Genomic DNA, 14970 nt, shown 5'->3' with positions numbered 1-14970 from the left:
TAGGGGTAGTAGAGGGGTATTATTGGTAGTAGGGGGTAGTAGAGGGGTATTAGTGGTAGTAAGGGGTAGTAGAGGGGTATTAGTGGAAGTAAGGGGTAGTAGAGGGGTAGTAGTGGTAGTAGGGGGTAGTAGAGGGGTATTAGTGGAAGTAAGGGGTAGTAGAGGGGTATTAGTGGTAGTATTTGGTATTTTGTATTTTATTAGGAGCCCCATTAGCTGTTGCGAAAGCAGCAGCTACTCTTCCTGGGGTCCACACAAAACATGAAACATGACATAATAAAGAACATTAATAGACAAGAACAGTTCAAGGACAGAACGACATCAATGTAAAAAACGCTCATGTAGCCTACATATCAATACATACACACAAACGATCTAGTTCAAATAGGGGAGAGGCATTGCACCGTGAGGTGTTGCTTTATCTGTTTTTTGAAACCAGGTTTTCTGTTCACTTGAGTAATATGAGATGGAAGGGAGTTTCATGCAATAATGGCTCTATAAAATACTGTACGCTTTTTTGAATTAGTTCTGGATTTTGAGACTGTGAAAAGACCCCTGGTGGCATATCTGCTGGGGTAAGTGTATGTGTCAGAGCTGTGTGTAAGTTGACAATGCAAACAATTTGGAATTTTCAACACATTCATGTTTCTTATAAAAGTCAGTCTCTCCTCAACTCTTAGCCGAGAGACTGGCATGCATAGTATTTATATTAGCCCTCTGATTACAATGAAGAGCAAGACGTGCTGCTGTGTTTTGGGCCAGCTGCAGCTTAACTAGGTATTTCCTTGCACCACTCAACCACATGACTGAACAATAATCAAGATTAGACAAAACTGGAGCCTGCAGGACCTGCTTTTTGGAGTGTGGTGTCAAAAAAGCAGAGCATCTCTTTATTACGGACACAACTCTCCCCATCTTTACAACCATTGGATCAATATGTTTTGACCATGACAGTTTACAATCTAAGGTAACAACAAGTAATTTAGTATCCTCAACTTGTTCAACAGCCACACCATTCCTTACTAGATTCAGCTGAGGTCTAGAACTTAGGGAATGATTTGTACCAAATACAACGCTCTTAGTTTTAGAGATGTTCAGGACCTGTTTTTTAATGGCCACCCATTCCAAAACAGACTGCAACTCTTTTTTAAGGGTTTCAGTGACTTCATTAGCTGTGGTTGCTGATGGGTAAATGGTTGAATCATCAGCATACATGGACACACATGCTTTGTTTAATGCCAGTGGCAGGTCATTGGTAAAAATAGAAAAGAGTAGAGGGCCTGGAGAGCTGCCCTGCGGTACACCACACTTTACATGTTTGACATTAAAGAAGCTTCCATTAAAGAAAACCCTCTGAGTTATATTAGATAGATACCTCTGAATCCACAATATGGCAGAGGTTGAAAAGCCATATCACATACAGTAAGTTTTCTCAGCAACAGGTTATGGTCAATAATATCAAGGCTGCACTGACATCTAACAGTATAGCTCCCACAATCTTCTTATTATCAATTTCAGTCATTTGTATCAGTGCAGTGCATGTTGAGTGCCCTTCTCTATAATAATGTAGAATGTCTGTTGTTAATTGGTTTACAGAGAAATAGCATTGTATTTGGTAAAACCTTTTTTTTCCCCCAACAGTTTGGTAAGAGCTGGCAGCAAGCTGATAGGTCTGCTGTTAGAACCAGTAAAAGCCGGTTTACTACTCTTGGGTAGCGGAATGACTTTAGCTTCCCTCCAGGCCTGAGGACAAAGACTTTCCTCTAGGCTCAGATTAAAGATATGACAGATAGGAGTGGCTATAGAGTCAGCTACCATCCTCAGTAGCTTTCCGTCTGTTGTCAACGTCAGGAGGTTTGCTATCATTCATCAATAACAATGGTATTAGTAGGGGGCAGTAGAGGGGTATTAGTGGTAGTAGGGTGTAGTAGAGGGGTATTAGTGGTAGTAGGGGGTAGTAGAAGAGTATTAGTGGTAGTAGGGGGTAGTAGAGGGGTATTAGTGGTAGTAAGGGAAGTAGAGGGGTATTAGTGGTAGTAGGGGGTAGTAGAGGGGTATTAGTGGTAGTAGGGGGTAGTAGAGGGGTATTAGTGGTAGTAGGGGGTAGTAGAGTGGTATTAGTGGAATGGGTAGTAGAGGGGTATTAGTGGTAGTAGGGGATAGTAGAGGGGTATTAGTGGTAGGAAGCAGTAGTAGAGGGGTATTAGTGGTAGTAGGGGGTAGTAGAGGGGTATTAGTGGTAGTAGGGGGGTAGTAGATGGGTATTAATGGTAGTAGGGGGTAGTAGAGAGGTATTAGTGGTAGTAGGGGGTAGTAGAGGGGTATTAATGATAGTAGGGGGTAGTAGAGGGGTATTAGTGGTAGAAGGGGATAGTAGAGGGGTATTAGTGGTAGTAAGGGGCAGTAGAGGGGTATTAGTGGTAGTAAGGGGTAGTAGAGGGGTATTAGTGGTAGTAAGGGGTAGTAGAGGGGTATTAGTGGTAGTAGGGGGTAGTAGAGGGGTATTAGTGGTAGTAGGGGGTAGTAGAGGGGTATTAGTGGTAGTAAGGGGTAGTAGAGGGGTATTAGTGGTAGTAGGGGGTAGTAGAGGGTTATTAGTGGTAGTAGGGGGTAGTAGAGGGGTATTACTGGTAGTAAGGGGTAGTAGAGGGGTATTAGTGGTAGTAAGGGGTAGTAGAGGGGTATTAGTGGAAGGGGTAGTAGAGGGGTGATAGTGGTAGTAAGGGGTAGTAGAGGGGTATTAGTGGTAGTAAGGGGTAGTAGAGGGGTATTAGTGGTAGTAAGGGGTAGTAGAGGGGTATTAGTGGTAGTAAGGGGAAGTAGAGGGGTATTAGTGGTAGTAAGGGGTAGTAGAGGGGTATTAGTGGTAGTAAGGGGTAGTAGAGGGGTATTACTGGTAGTAAGGGGTAGTAGAGGGGTATTAGTGGTAGTAAGGGGTAGTAGAGGGGTATTAGTGGTAGTAAGGGGTAGTAGAGGGGTATTAGTGGTAGTAAGGGGTAGTAGAGGGGTATTAGTGGTAGTAAGGGGTAGTAGAGGGGTATTAGTGGTAGTAGGGGGTAGTAGAGGGGTATTAGTGGTAGTAAGGGGTAGTAGAGGGGTATTAGTGGAAGGGGTAGTAGAGGGTTATTAGTGGTAGTAGGGGGTAGTATAGGGGTATTAGTGGTAGTAGGGGGTAGTAGAGGGTATTAGTGGTAGAAGGGGGTAGTAGAGGGGTATTAGTGGTAGTAGGGGGTAGTAGAGGGGTATTAGTGGAAGGGGTAGTAGAGGGGTATTAGTGGTAGTAGGGGGTAGTAGAGGGGTATTAGTGGTAGTAGGGGGTAGTAGAGGGGTATTAGAGGTAGAAGGGGGTAGTAGAGGGGTATTAGTGGAAGTAGGGGGTAGTAGAGGGGTATTAGTGGTAGTAAGGGGTAGTAGGGGGGTATTAGTGGTAGTAAGGGGTAGTAGAGGGGTATTAGTGGTAGTAGGGGGTAGTAGAGGGGTATTAGTGATAGTAAGGGGTAGTAGAGGGGTATTAGTGGAAGGGGTAGTAGAGGGGTATTAGTGGTAGTAGGGGGTAGTAGAGGGGTATTAGTGGTAGTAGGGGGTAGTAGAGGGGTATTAGAGGTAGAAGGGGGTAGTAGAGGGGTAGTAGTGGTAGTAAGGGGTAGTAGAGGGGTATTAGAGGTAGAAGGGGGTAGTAGAGGGGTATTAGTGGTAGTAGGGGGTAGTAGAGGGGTATTAGAGGTAGAAGGGGGTAGTAGAGGGGTATTAGTGGTAGTAGGGGGTAGTAGAGGGGTATTAGTGGTAGTAAGGGGTAGTAGAGGGGTATTAGTGGTAGTAAGGGGTAGTAGAGGGGTATTAGTGGTAGTAAGGGGTAGTAGAGGGTATTAGTGGTAGTAGGGGTAGTAGAGGGGTATTAGTGGTAGTAGGGGGTAGTAGAGGGGTATTAGTGGTAGTAGGGGGTAGTAGAGGGGTATTAGTGGTAGTAAGGGGTAGTAGAGGGGTATTAGTGGTAGTAGGAGGTAGTAGAGGGGGTTATTAGTGGTAGTAGGGGTTGTAGAGGGGTATTACTGGTAGTAAGGGGTAGTAGAGGGGTATTAGTGGTAGTAAGGGGTAGTAGAGGGGTATTAGTGGAATGGGGTAGTAGAGGGGTGATGTGGTAGTAAGGGGTAGTAGAGGGGTATTAGTGGTAGTAAGGGGTAGTAGAGGGGTATTAGTGGTAGTAGGGGTAGTAGAGGGGTTTTAGTGGTAGTAAGGGGTAGTAGAGGGGTATTAGTGGTAGTAAGGGGTAGTAGAGGGGTATTAGTGGTAGTAGGGGTAGTAGAGGGGTTTTAGTGGTAGTAAGGGGTAGTAGAGGGGTATTAGTGGAAGGGGGTAGTAGAGGGGTATTAGTGGTAGTAGGGGGGTTGTTGAGGAGTATTAGTGGTAGTAAGGGGTAGTAGAGGGGTATTAGTGGTTGTAGGGGGTAGTAGAGGGGTATTAGTGGTAGAAGAGGGTAGTAGAGGGGTTTAGTGGTGTAGGGGGTAGTAGAGGGGTATTAGTGGAGGGTAGTTGAGGGGGTATTAGTGGTAGTAGGGGGTAGTAGAGGGGTATTAGTGGTAGTAGGGGGTAGTAGAGGGGGTATTAGAGGTAGAAGGGGGTAGTAGAGGGGTATTAGTGGTAGTAGGGGGTAGTAGAGGGGTATTAGTGGTAGTAAGGGGTAGTAGAGGGGTATTAGTGGTAGTAAGGGATAGTAGAGGGGTATTAGTGGTAGTAGGGGGTTGTAGAGGGGTATTAGTGGAAGGGGTAGTAGAGGGGTATTAGTGGTAGTAGGGGGTAGTAGAGGGGTATTAGTGGTAGAAGGGGGTAGTAGAGGGGTATTAGTGGTAGTAGTGGGTAGTAGAGGGGTATTAGTGGTAGTAAGGGGTAGTAGAGGGGTGATAGTGGTAGTAAGGGGTAGTAGAGGGGTATTAGTGGTAGTAGGGGGCAGTAGAGGGGTATTAGTGGTAGTAGGGGGCAGTAGATGGGTAAAAGTGGTAGTAGGGGGTAGTAGAGGGGTATTAGTGGTAGTAGGGTGTAGTAGAGGGGTATTAGTGGTAGTAGGGGGTAGTAGAAGGGGGTAGTAGATGGGTATTAGTGGTAGTAAGGGGTAGTAGAGGGTTATTAGTGGTAGTAGGGGGTAGTAGAGGGGTATTCGTGGTAGTAAGGGGTAGTAGAGGGTTATTAGTGGTAGTAAGGGGTAATAGAGGGGTATTAGTGGAAGGGGTAGTAGAGGGGTATTAGTGGTAGTAGGGGGTAGTAGAGGGGTATTACTGGTAGTAAGGGGTAGTAGAGGGGTATTAGTGGTAGTAAGGGGTAGTAGAGGGGTATTAGTGGTAGTAAGGGGTAGTAGAGGGTTATTAGTGGTAGTAGGGGGTAGTAGAGGGGTATTACTGGTAGTAAGGGGTAGTAGATGGGTAAAAGTGGTAGTAGGGGGTAGTAGAGGGGTATTAGTGGTAGTAGGGTGTAGTAGAGGGGTATTAGTGGTAGTAGGGGGTAGTAGAGGGGTATTAGTGGTAGTAGGGGGTAGTAGAGGGGTGGCAGTGGTAGTAGGGTGTAGTAGAGGGGTATTAGTAAAAGTAAGGGGTAGTAGAGGAGTATTAGTGGTAGTAAGGGGCAGTAGAGGGGTATTAGTGGTAGTAGAGGGCAGTAGAGGGGTATTAGTGATAGTAGGGGGTAGTAGAAGGGTATTAGTGGTAGTAAGGGGTAGTAGAGGGGTATTAGTGGTAGTAAGGGGCAGTAGAGGGGTATTAGTGGTAGTAGGGGGTAGTAGAGGGATATTAGTGGTAGTAGGGTGTAGTAGAGGGGTATTAGTAAAAGTAAGGGGTAGTAGAGGAGTATTAGTGGTAGTAAGGGGCAGTAGAGGGGTATTAGTGGTAGTAGGGGGTAGTAGAAGGGTATTAGTGGTAGTAAGGGGTAGTAGAGGGGTATTAGTGGTAGTAGGGGGTAGTAGAGGGGTATTAGTGGTAGTAGGGGGTAGTAGAGGGGTATTAGTGATAGTAGGGGGTAGTAGAGGGGTATTAGTGGTAGTAGGGGGTAGTAGAGGGGTATTAGTGGTAGTAAGGGGTAGTAGAGGGGTATTAGTGGTAGTAGGGGGTAGTAGAGGGGTATTAGTGGAAGGGGTAGTAGAGGGGTATTAGTGGTAGTAGGGGGTAGTAGAGGGGTATTAGTGGTAATAAGGGGTAGTTGAGGGGTGATAGTGGTAGTAAGGGGTAGTAGATGGTTATTAGTGGTAATAAGGGGTAGTAGAGGGGTGATAGTGGTAGTAAGGGGTAGTAGAGGGGTATTAGTGATAATAAGGGGTAGTAGAGGGGTATTAGTGGTAGTAGGGGGTAGTAGAGGGGCATTAGTGGTAGTAAGGGGCAGTAGAGGGGTGTTAGTGGTAGTAGGGGGTAGTAGAGGGGTATTAGTGGTAGTAAGGGGTAGTAGAGGGGTATTAGTGGTAATAAGGGGTAGTAGAGGGGTATTAGTGGTAGTAGGGGTAGTAGAGGGGTATTAGTGGTAGTAAGGGGTAGTAGAGGGGTATTAGTGGTAGTAGGGGGTAGTAGAGGGTTATTAGTGGTAGTAGGGGGTAGTAGAGGGGTATTAGTGGTAGTAAGGGGTAGTAGAGGGGTATTAGTGGTAGTAGGGGGTAGTAGAGGGGTATTAGTGGTAGTAAGGGGCAGTAGAGGGGTGTTAGTGGTAGTAGGGGGTAGTAGAGGGGTATTAGTGGTAGTAGGGGTAGTAGAGGGGTATTAGTGGTATTAAGGGGCAGTAGAGGGGTATTAGTGATAGTAAGGGGTAGTAGAGGGGTAGTAGAGGGGTATTAGTGGTAGTAGGGGTAGTAGAGGGGTATTAGTGGTAGTAGGGGGTAGTAGAGGGGTATTAGTGGTAGTAGGGGTAGTAGAGGTGTATTAGTGGTATTAAGGGGCAGTAGAGGGGTATTAGTGGTAGTAGGGGTTAGTAGAGGTGTATTAGTGGTAGTAGGGGGTAGTAGAGGGGTATTAGTGGTAGTAGGGGGTAGTAGAGGGGTATTAGTGGTAGTAAGGGGTAGTAGAGGGGTAGTAGAGGGGTGATAGTGGTACTAGAACCCTACCTTGCCCTCGTGGTTGGGGCAGTAGAGGGGTATTAGTGGTAGTAGGGGGTAGTAGAGGGGTATTAGTGGTAGTAGGGGGTAGTAGAGGGGTATTAGTGGTAGTAGGGGGTAGTAGAGGGGTATTAGTGGTAGTAGGGGGTAGTAGAGGGGTATTAGTGGTAGTAGGGGTTAGTAGAGGGGTGATAGTGGTAATAGAACCCTACCTTGCCCTCGTGGTTGGGGCAGTAGAGGGGTAGTAGAGGGGTGATAGTGGTAATAGAACCCTACCTTGCCCCCGTGGTTGGGGCAGTAGAGGGGTATTAGTGGTAGTAAGGGGTAGTAGAGGGGTAATAGAGGGGTGATAGTGGTAATAGAACCCTACCTTGCCCTCGTGGTTGGGGCAGTAGAGGGGTATTAGTGGTAGTAGGGGGTAGTAGAGGGGTATTAGTGGTAGTAGGGGGTAGTAGAGGGGTATTAGTGGTAGTAGGGGGTAGTAGAGGGGTATTAGTGGTAGTAGGGGTTAGTAGAGGGGTGATAGTGGTAATAGAACCCTACCTTGCCCCCGTGGTTGGGGCAGCACAGGGGTTTCCCTGCGGCAGCAGCATTAACTGACTCCAGGACACTACAGGCCTCAAGCCTCGAACACTCAGGATCCCTCTGGAGGACCTAACCACAACACAATCAGGACGAACATTTATTGTGACGGCATTTAAAACTTCTCAATATATTACAACAAAGGCTGTGTCTGAAATGACTTACAGTTAGTGAGTGCATACATTTATTTTTTTCATACTGGACCCATCGTGGGAATCGAACCCACAACCCTGGGGTTGCAAACGGCATGCTCTACCAATTGAGCTACACAGGACTGCTACTATGGTGAGATGCTGGAGTAAGCTTTGAATAGGTCAGTAACTTACAGAGTAATATGAGAAGAGTGCAATAGCTGAATTTGTGTAAATACCGTAAAAATTCAGTTAAACGGCGAGTCTCAAATAGCCGCCTGTCCCTTTTTAATAGCCGGTATGCTTGGGCGGTATAACATACAGTTGATGTCGGAAGTTTACATACACCTTAGCCAAATACATTTAAACTCAATTCCTGACATTTAATCCTAGTAAAAATTCCCTGTCTTAGATCAGTTAGGATTCACCACTTTATTTTAAGAATGTGAAATGTCAGAATAGTTGTAGAGAGAATGATTTATTTCATCATATTCCCAGTGGGTCAGAAGTTTACATACACTCAATTAGTATTTGGTAGCATTGCCTTTAAATTGTTTAACTTGGGTCAAACGTTTCGGGTAGCCTTCCACAAGCTTCCCACAATAAGTTGGGTGAATTTTGGCCCATTCCTCCTGACAGAGCTGGTGTAACTGAGTCAGGTTTGTAAGCCTCCTTGCTCGCACACGCTTTTTCAGTTCTGCTCACACATTTTCTATAGAATTGGGGTCAGAGCTTTGTGATGGCCACTCCAATACCTTGACTTTGAAGTATACTTGGTGTCATTGTCCATTTGGAAGATCCATTTGCGACCAAGCTTTAACTTCCTGACTGATGTCTTGAGATGTTGCTTCAATATATCCACATAATTTTCCTTCCTCATGATGCTATCTATTTTGTGAAGTGGACCAGTCCCTCCTGCAGCAAAGCACCCCCACAGCATGAGACTGCCACCCCCGTGCTTCACGGTTGGGATGGTGTTCTTCGGCTTGCAAGCCACCCCCTTTTCCTCCAAACATAATGATGGTCATTATGGCCAAACAGTTCTATTTTTGTTTAATCAGACCAGAGGACATTTCTCCTAAAAATACGATCTTTGTCCCCATGTGCAGTTGCAAACCGTAGTCTGGCTATGTAATGGCGGTTTTGGAGCAGTGGCTTCTTCCTTGCTGAGCAACCTTTCAAGTTATGTCGATATAGGACTTGTTTTACTGTGGATATAGATACTTTTGTACCTGTTTCCTCCAGCATCTTCACAAGGTCCTTTGCTGTTGTTCTGGGAATGATTTGCACTTTTTCGCACCAAAGTACGTTAATCTCTTGGAGACAGAATGCGTCTCCTTCCTGAGCGGTATGACTGCTGCGTGGTCCCATGGTGTTTATACTTGTGTACTATTGTTTGTTGTACAGATGAACGTGGTACCTTCAGGTGTTTGGAAATTGCTCCCAATGATGAACCAGACTTGTGGAGGTCTTGGCTGATTTCTTTTGATTTTCCCATGATGTCAAGCAAAGAGGTACTGAGTTTGAAGGTAGGCCTTGAAATACATCCACAGGTACACCTCCCATTGACTCAAATTATGTAAATTAGCCTATCAGGAGCTTCTAAAGCCATGACATAATTTTCTGGAATTTTCCAAGCTGTTTAAAGGCACAGTCAAGTTAGTGTATGTAAACTTCTCACCCACTGGAATTGTGATACAGTGAATTATAAGTTAAATAATCTGTCTGTAAACAATTGTTGGAAAAATTACTTGTGTCATGCACAAAGTAGATGTCCTAACCGACTTGCCAAAACTATAGTTTGTTAACAAGACATTTGTGGAGTGGTTGAAAAACGAGTTTTAATGACTCCAACCTAAGTGTATGTAAACTTCCGACTTCAACTGTGTCTCTGGTCAAAGGTAGTAAACTTAGTGGTTAAGTGGGGCGGCAGGTAGCTTAGTGGTTAAGAGCGTTGTGCCAGTAACCGAAAGGTCGCAGGTTCTAATCCCTGAGCCGACTAGGTGAAAAATCTGTCGATGTGCCCTTGAGCAAGGCACTTAACCCTAATTGCTCCTGTAAGTCGCTCTGGATAAGAGCGTCTGCTAAATGACGTAAATGTAAATGTAAATGTAAACTATACAGCAGGATTCCCCAACTGGCCTTCTGCTGGTGGTTATATTTGGCCCCCAAAGTTTTCTGAGTAAAAATAAATAAATATATGCAGTACCAGTCAAAAGTTTGGACACACCTACTCATTCAAGGGTTTTTCTTTATTTTTACTATTTTCTACATTGTAGAATAATAGTGAAGACATCAAAACTATAAAAATAACACATCTGGAATCATGTAGTAATCAAAAAAGTGTTAAACAAATAAAAATATATTTGAGATTTGAGATTCATCAAATAGCCACCCTTTGCCTTAATGACAGCACACTCTTGGCATTCTCTCAACCAGCTTCATGAGGTAGTCACCTGGAATGCATTTCAATTAACAGGTATGCTTTCTTAAAAGCTAATTTGTGGAATTTCTTTCCTTCTTAATGCGTTTGAGCCAATCAGTTGTGTTGTGACAAGGTAGGGGGGTATACAGAAGATAGCCCTATTTGGTAAAAGACCAAGTCCATATTATGGCAAGAACAGCTCAAATAAGCAAAGAGAAACGACAGTCCATCATTACTTTAAGACATGAAGGTCAGTCAATACGGAACATTTCAATAACTTTGAAAGTTTCTTCAAGTGCAGTCGCAAAACCCATCAAGCGCTATGATGAAACTGGCTCTCATGAGGACCGCCACAGGAATGGAAGACCCAGAGTTACCTCTGCTGCAGAGGATAAGTTCATTAGAGTTACCAGCCTCAGAAATTGCAGCCCAAATAAATGCTTCACAGAGTTCAAGTAACAGACACATCTCAACAGCAACTGTTCAGAGGAGACTGTGAATTAGGCCTTCATGGTCGAATTGCTGCAAAGAAGCCACTACTAAAGGAGACCAATAATAAGAAGAGACCTGCCAAGAAACACGAGCAATGGACATTAGACTGGTGGAAATTTGTCCTTTGGTCTAGAGACAAAATTTGAGATTTTTGGTTCCAACCGCCATGTCTTTGTGAGACATGGTGTGGGTGAACGGATGATTGCCACATGTGTATTTCCTACCATAAAGCATGGAGGAGGAGGCGTTATGGTGTGGGGGTTCTTCTGCTGGTGACACTGTCTGTGATTTATTTAGAATTCAAGGCACACTTAACCAGCATGGCTACCACTTCCGGCAGGGCAGGCGGAGGGGAAGATTCCGGGTCAAGAGCCAGACCCGATCACCCGGTACCAAGACCGGGGCCTCACTGCAGTGGCGGTCAGCGTTGGCCTTCTGGCGACGCATGGCGCGCTGGAGGTGGACGTGAGCAGCTTTCCACGTCTCCTCCGCGCGCCGAAACCAGTCATCCACCGCAGGAACTTCGGTCTGGCTCTGAACCGGCTGATAACCTAAAACACATTGAAATGGCGATAGGTTAGTGGAGGAGTGGTGGAGAGAGTTCTGGGCATATTCTGCCCATGGCAGGACCGACCACTCCCCCGGCCGGTCCTGGCAGTAGGACCGAAGGAACCTATCCACATCCTGATTTACCCGTTCCACCTGCCCATTAGACTCGGGGTGGAAACCAGAGGTCAGGCTGACCGAGACCCCCAGACGTTCCATGAATGCCTTCCAACCCCTGGATGTCAACTGGGGACCCCTGTCAGACACTATTTCCTCTGGCACCCCGTAGTGCCGGAAGACGTGAGTAAACAGGGCCTCCGCATTCTACATGGCCGTGGGGAGACCGGGCAGAGGAAGGAGGCGGCAGGCTTTTGAAAGCGGTCCACAGCGACCAGGATGGTGGTGTTACCCTGAGAGAGGGGAAGATCAGTGAGAATGTCAAAACACAGGTGGGACCATGGCCGTTGTGGAACTGGTAAGGGTTGTAAATTACACGCTGGGAGGTGCCTAGGTGCCTTATTTTGGGCGCACACCGAGCAGGAGGAGACATACACCCTCATGTCCTTAGCCAAGGTAGGCCACCAGTACTTTCCGGTCAGGCAGCGCACTGTGTGGACGATACCTGGGTGACCAGAGGAGGGGGACGTGTGTGCCCAATAGATCAGACGATCACGGACAAGAGATGGCAAGTACTGCAGCCCAGCTGGGCACTGAGGTGGAGATGGCTCTGTGCGTAACGCTGGCTCTATGTCCGCGTCCATCGCCCATACTACCGTAGCCACAATGCAGGAGGCCGGGAGTATGGGGGTGTTGTCTATGGGCCTCTCCTCTGTGTCGTACAGCCGCGACAGTGCGTCTGCCTTCACGTTCTTCGTACCTGGGATGTAAGACAGTGTAAAATCAAACCGGGTGAAGAATAGGGCCCACCTGGCCTGGCGAGGGTTCAGCCTCCTCGCTGCCCGGATGTACTCCAGGTTACGGTGGTCCGTCCAATCGAGGAAAGGGTGTTTTGCCCCCTTTAGCTAGTGCCTCCACACGGTTGGACAACAGCCAACAACTCCCGATCACCAACGTCGTAGTTCTGCTCCGTCGGGCTGAGCTTCTTGGAGAAGAAGGCACAGGGGCGGAGCTTGGGTGGCGTGCCTGAGCGTTGAGATAGGACAGCGCCTATCCCTACCTCGGACGCATCCACCTTCACTATGAACGGTAGTGATAGATCGGGATGGGCCAGTACTCAGGTTACTGAAGGCCCTGCCAGCCTCAGCAGACCAGCGGAGCCGGGACGGCCCACCCTTCAACAGAGAAGTGATGGGAGCGTCGACCTTGCCAAAGCCCCGGATAAACCTCCGATAGTAGTTGGCAAAGCCAATAAAGCGCTGCACCTCCTTTACCGTGGTTGGAGTCGGCCAATTACGCACGGCTGAAATGCGATCTCCCTCCATCTCCACACCTGAGGTGGTAATGCGGTATCCGAGGAAGGAGATGGACTGTTGGAAAAACAGACACTTTTCTGCCTTGGCATAAAGGTCATGTTCCAACAGTCTGCCCAACACTTTGCGAACCAGGGACACATGCTCGGCGCGCGTAGCGGAATACACCAGAATGTCATCAATGTAGACCACTACACCGCGACCAAGCATGTCCCGAAACACCTCGTTCACATATGTCCCTTAGTCGGGATATATGGATCCCTCTGGGTGCTGGGGTGTTGATGGCTGGATCCGGTCGCTCAGCTGGTCCCGAAAGATCCATTGCTTCTCCCAAGCTGACTAGCATCGTAGAATGCTCCCCGGACCCGCTCCACGACTCCAGGCATGTGCTCCTCTCCTGCTGACTCCATTTCTGGGTGTGTGATTCTGTGATGAGTGATTTCGAAGGAGTCAGGCGCAGGAGGGTAAATCACAGAATAACAGGATTTATTTCCGAAACACAGAGTTACGCAGTAATGCGTCAAAACACTCCGGTGCGCAAAACAGGCGCACTGGAAACAACAAGGCACACGGGGAATTATCCAGGCGACACAAAATACAAGGAGCTCCACCGAGCTTCTCTAACCTCTACAATAAACAAAGACAAGGGGGGCAAAGGGAACACTTATACAGGTACTGATGAGGGGATATGAACCAGGTGTGTGTGATAAACAAAACAAGACAAATGGAACGATGAAATTAGGAGCGGCAGTGGCTAGAAGGCCGGTGACGACGAATGCCGAAGCCTGCCCGAACAAGGAGAGGAGGCAGCTTCGGAGGAGGTCGTGACATGAATGAATAGGTGTGTCCAAACTTTTTGACTGGTAGTGTATACAGTGGGGAGAACAAGTATTTGATACACTGCCGATTTTGCAGGTTTTCCTACTTACAAAGCATGTAGAGGTCTGTAATTTTTATCATAGGTACACTTCAACTGTGAGAGACGGAATCTAAAACAAAAATCCAGAAAATCACATTGTATGATTTTGAAGTAATTATTTTGCATTTTATTTGCTTTTTAATTTTTATTGTTGGAAATAAAAGATGGTAAAAACCCCAGGAAATCAGCTCCAAATGATTATAATTTTGGAAATCTGTTCCCAACTATTCCCATGCATAATAGGGAGACAAGTGATCGTGTATATATGTATATATGTATATAATATTATATATGTTTTGGCTTCTTACGGTCATTTTGCAGTCTTTGAATTATTTATAATTATTTTCCGACCATCAGCGCGACCGAAAATCGGCCTGCGGCTGAATCTAGTTCATGATCCCTGCCATATAAGGAACGTGGTGTATTTTAAGGGTCTCTGGTCAAAGGAAGAGTCATATATAGAGAGTTTTGCCAAAGCGGTTTCTGTCTGAATGTTCCAAGAGCGCCACTTGCCATTGATAACGCTTCCATGTTGCGCTGTTTATTTCTGATAGTTTTCCTATGAACATGTCCAGTGAAAGCAGATTTGTTGACGCCACAACGCAGTAAAGATATGGACACGCATTATCCCGAATGCTAATCAATAAAAGTGTCTGTAAAATTCGCTGCTCCGTTCTGCTTGTTTACAGCGGGTCATTTCATAGGGGCGCTCTCGTTTTGTTACCAACATCGAGAATAACAAGGCGCTCGTTCTAAAACCTGGCGCAGCTCTCTTAATACATGGCTCTGCTCAAAGGTAGTGCACTATGGGGAACTAGCCTGGAATCCAGACCTGTTTTATACATATTTAACTTCTTGAACTCCATGTCATAGCCCAAATAGACTGGTACCCAGGCTACCCACAACATAACACACCACAATCAAACTTTAGACTACAACATCTCAAGTGACACCATGTTAGCTATCGATAAGCCCCTCCCTCTGACCATAACAATGACAGAAGCCATACCTCCATGAGGTTAGTGATGAAGAAGTTGTTCTGTAGAGCGGATACTCCTTTCTCTGGTAGGATGGACGTCTGTCGACACACAGGACACGACAACGTCAGAGACTCTGGGGGGATGTAGTTCTGTAGACAGCTGAAGAGAGAGAGAGAGAGAGAGATATGGGAGACAAAGGGGGAGAGAGAGAGAAAGAGAGAAAGAGAGGGGGAAAGAGAGAGAGAGAGTAAGAAAGAGAGTGAGTGAGAAAGAGAGTGAGTGAAAGGGAGAGAGAGCGAGAGAGAGAGAGGGGGGGAGAGAGTGAGAGTGAGAGAAAGAAGAGTGAGTGAAAGGGGAAAAAGAGAGAGAGAGATAGAGAGAGAGAGAGAGAGGGGGGGGTGA

At 46.5% G+C, this 14970-nt stretch overlaps 1 protein-coding gene across 1 annotated transcript in view; it reads right to left on the bottom strand.

Moving 5' to 3' along the window:
- LOC311126366 (tripartite motif-containing protein 3-like) overlaps positions 1 to 14727 on the bottom strand; it is a gene marked incomplete at both ends in the record, with an annotated part of 45054 nt that extends 30327 nt beyond the window's left edge. The window contains 2 exons of the mRNA XM_084200374.1: positions 7607 to 7717; positions 14598 to 14727. Of these exons, the coding sequence (XP_084056500.1) occupies positions 7607 to 7717; positions 14598 to 14727 (241 nt within the window). The remainder of the gene's footprint in view (positions 1 to 7606; positions 7718 to 14597) is intronic.
- Between the last annotated feature and the right edge of the window lie 243 nt (positions 14728 to 14970).

Source organism: Coregonus lavaretus, assembly GCF_964263955.1.
Source record: "Coregonus lavaretus genome assembly, contig: HAP1_SCAFFOLD_1208, whole genome shotgun sequence".
Lineage (NCBI taxonomy): Eukaryota > Metazoa > Chordata > Actinopteri > Salmoniformes > Salmonidae > Coregonus > Coregonus lavaretus.
Note: the sequence above shows the minus strand (reverse complement) of the source record. Positions and strands in the feature narration are given on the sequence as shown.